Genomic DNA, 1,425 nt, shown 5'->3' on the forward strand with positions numbered 1-1,425 from the left:
TCGAAAATCTACGCTCAGCTAAAGCTAATGTTGAAGCTTGTGTATTTCTGAAAAAAATAGTGTGTGTTCTTAGAAGCTAGATTGTATTAATTGTTTTATGAAACGAATCATCACACAATATGCACACATATAAGGATTACCTAAACTAAAGTCTATAGTGTTGATAATAGTAATACATGTACATCACTTAAAGTTGGAGGGGCTAAGCCCCCCTTCAATGAAAGTTGGGGGGGCTTAAGCCCCTCCTGCCCCCCCTGTTCCTACCCCTATGCTGTCAGTGTCATCATCAACTGGCATTGAACTAGTCACTAGTAATTAAAATAGTTTATTATATTGTAGACACATAGCAAACCTGTTATCAAAGATGTTGTAATACTGTATGATGGTATTATTCTTGATGAACTATGTCCAGTTGATGTTGTAGGTATAATAGTAGATATACTCTTGGCATTACTGGTTGATGGTATTACACTTATTGAAATAGGGAATTCAATACTTGATAATGCTAAAATAAAAGAGACAAAATGACAAATTATATATAATGATGAAATAATAGTTGCCCAAAACTTTCCATGCTCCCAAAATTATGATGATTTGCTTGCTTATGCTCATTCCTTATAAATATCATCATTTGACTATATTATAGTTCACTTACAGTCATCATCAATTATTCCCAGCTCAGCTTGTGATGGCATTCCAATATTAATGTTTTGACCTTCAACAAAACCAACCAAAAACATTTCAAATTGTTCTGGTTCATCGTCATTAAAGAAATGAAAATTCACAACAGCTGAGGCTTGACCAGCAGCAAAGCTAACATTTGAAGTCTGTGCCTGCAAGTCAGTACCAACTGATGTAGGAGAAATAAAGAAAGAAGGAAATAGTTCATTAAACATTAAATCATGTGATAATCATCTCACTTGTTGCTGCATTGATTTTAGCTGAAAATGATAAAATAAACAATCAAAAAATAATAGTGAATCATGTAACATTATAATACTCATCTTATAATAACTCACAAGACATAACAGTTGTGATTTCAACTGAACTAGCAGCAGAAACATTACCAGATTTATACACAGTAACAGACACTGGACCCATAGTACCCTCCCTGGCTGATGGTATGAGGGGCTCAATAGTGTAAAAAGTTTCTAAAAAGGAGATAAATTATATCTTATTTAGTATGTTTTATTCACCTGCAATAGGTCTCATTCCAAAGCCAGCAGGATAGGCATATCCTTTCTGCTCTCCCCAACCAAACAATACAGCACTGAATGAACAGTTTGGATCAGCATGTCTTAGGAGATGAGTTCCTTGTGATATGTTCATAGAGATACCATAGCCACATATATCATTGAGATCATCACAATAAAATCTACCCCATTTACTAGCATCACTCTCAAGTGCAGTATCATTATCTAATAT

The 1,425-nt window shown here is 34.3% G+C and overlaps 1 protein-coding gene across 1 annotated transcript in view; it reads right to left on the reverse strand.

Annotated features, from left to right (window-relative positions):
* The window catches only part of LOC109589680 (uncharacterized), a 3,874-nt gene extending 2,455 nt beyond the window's left edge, over positions 1-1,419 (reverse strand). Inside the window, exons 1-6 of the mRNA XM_020005727.1 lie at positions 1,197-1,419; positions 1,020-1,151; positions 921-941; positions 656-850; positions 353-505; positions 265-308 (exon numbers count right to left, since the gene is read on the reverse strand). Of these exons, the coding sequence (XP_019861286.1) occupies positions 265-308; positions 353-505; positions 656-850; positions 921-941; positions 1,020-1,151; positions 1,197-1,329 (678 nt within the window). The 5' untranslated portion in view covers positions 1,330-1,419. The remainder of the gene's footprint in view (positions 1-264; positions 309-352; positions 506-655; positions 851-920; positions 942-1,019; positions 1,152-1,196) is intronic.
* Between the last annotated feature and the right edge of the window lie 6 nt (positions 1,420-1,425).

This window comes from Amphimedon queenslandica, unplaced genomic scaffold (genome assembly GCF_000090795.2).
Source record: "Amphimedon queenslandica unplaced genomic scaffold, v1.1 AMPQUscaffold_11022, whole genome shotgun sequence".
In the NCBI taxonomy this organism is placed as follows: Eukaryota; Metazoa; Porifera; class Demospongiae; order Haplosclerida; family Niphatidae; genus Amphimedon; species Amphimedon queenslandica.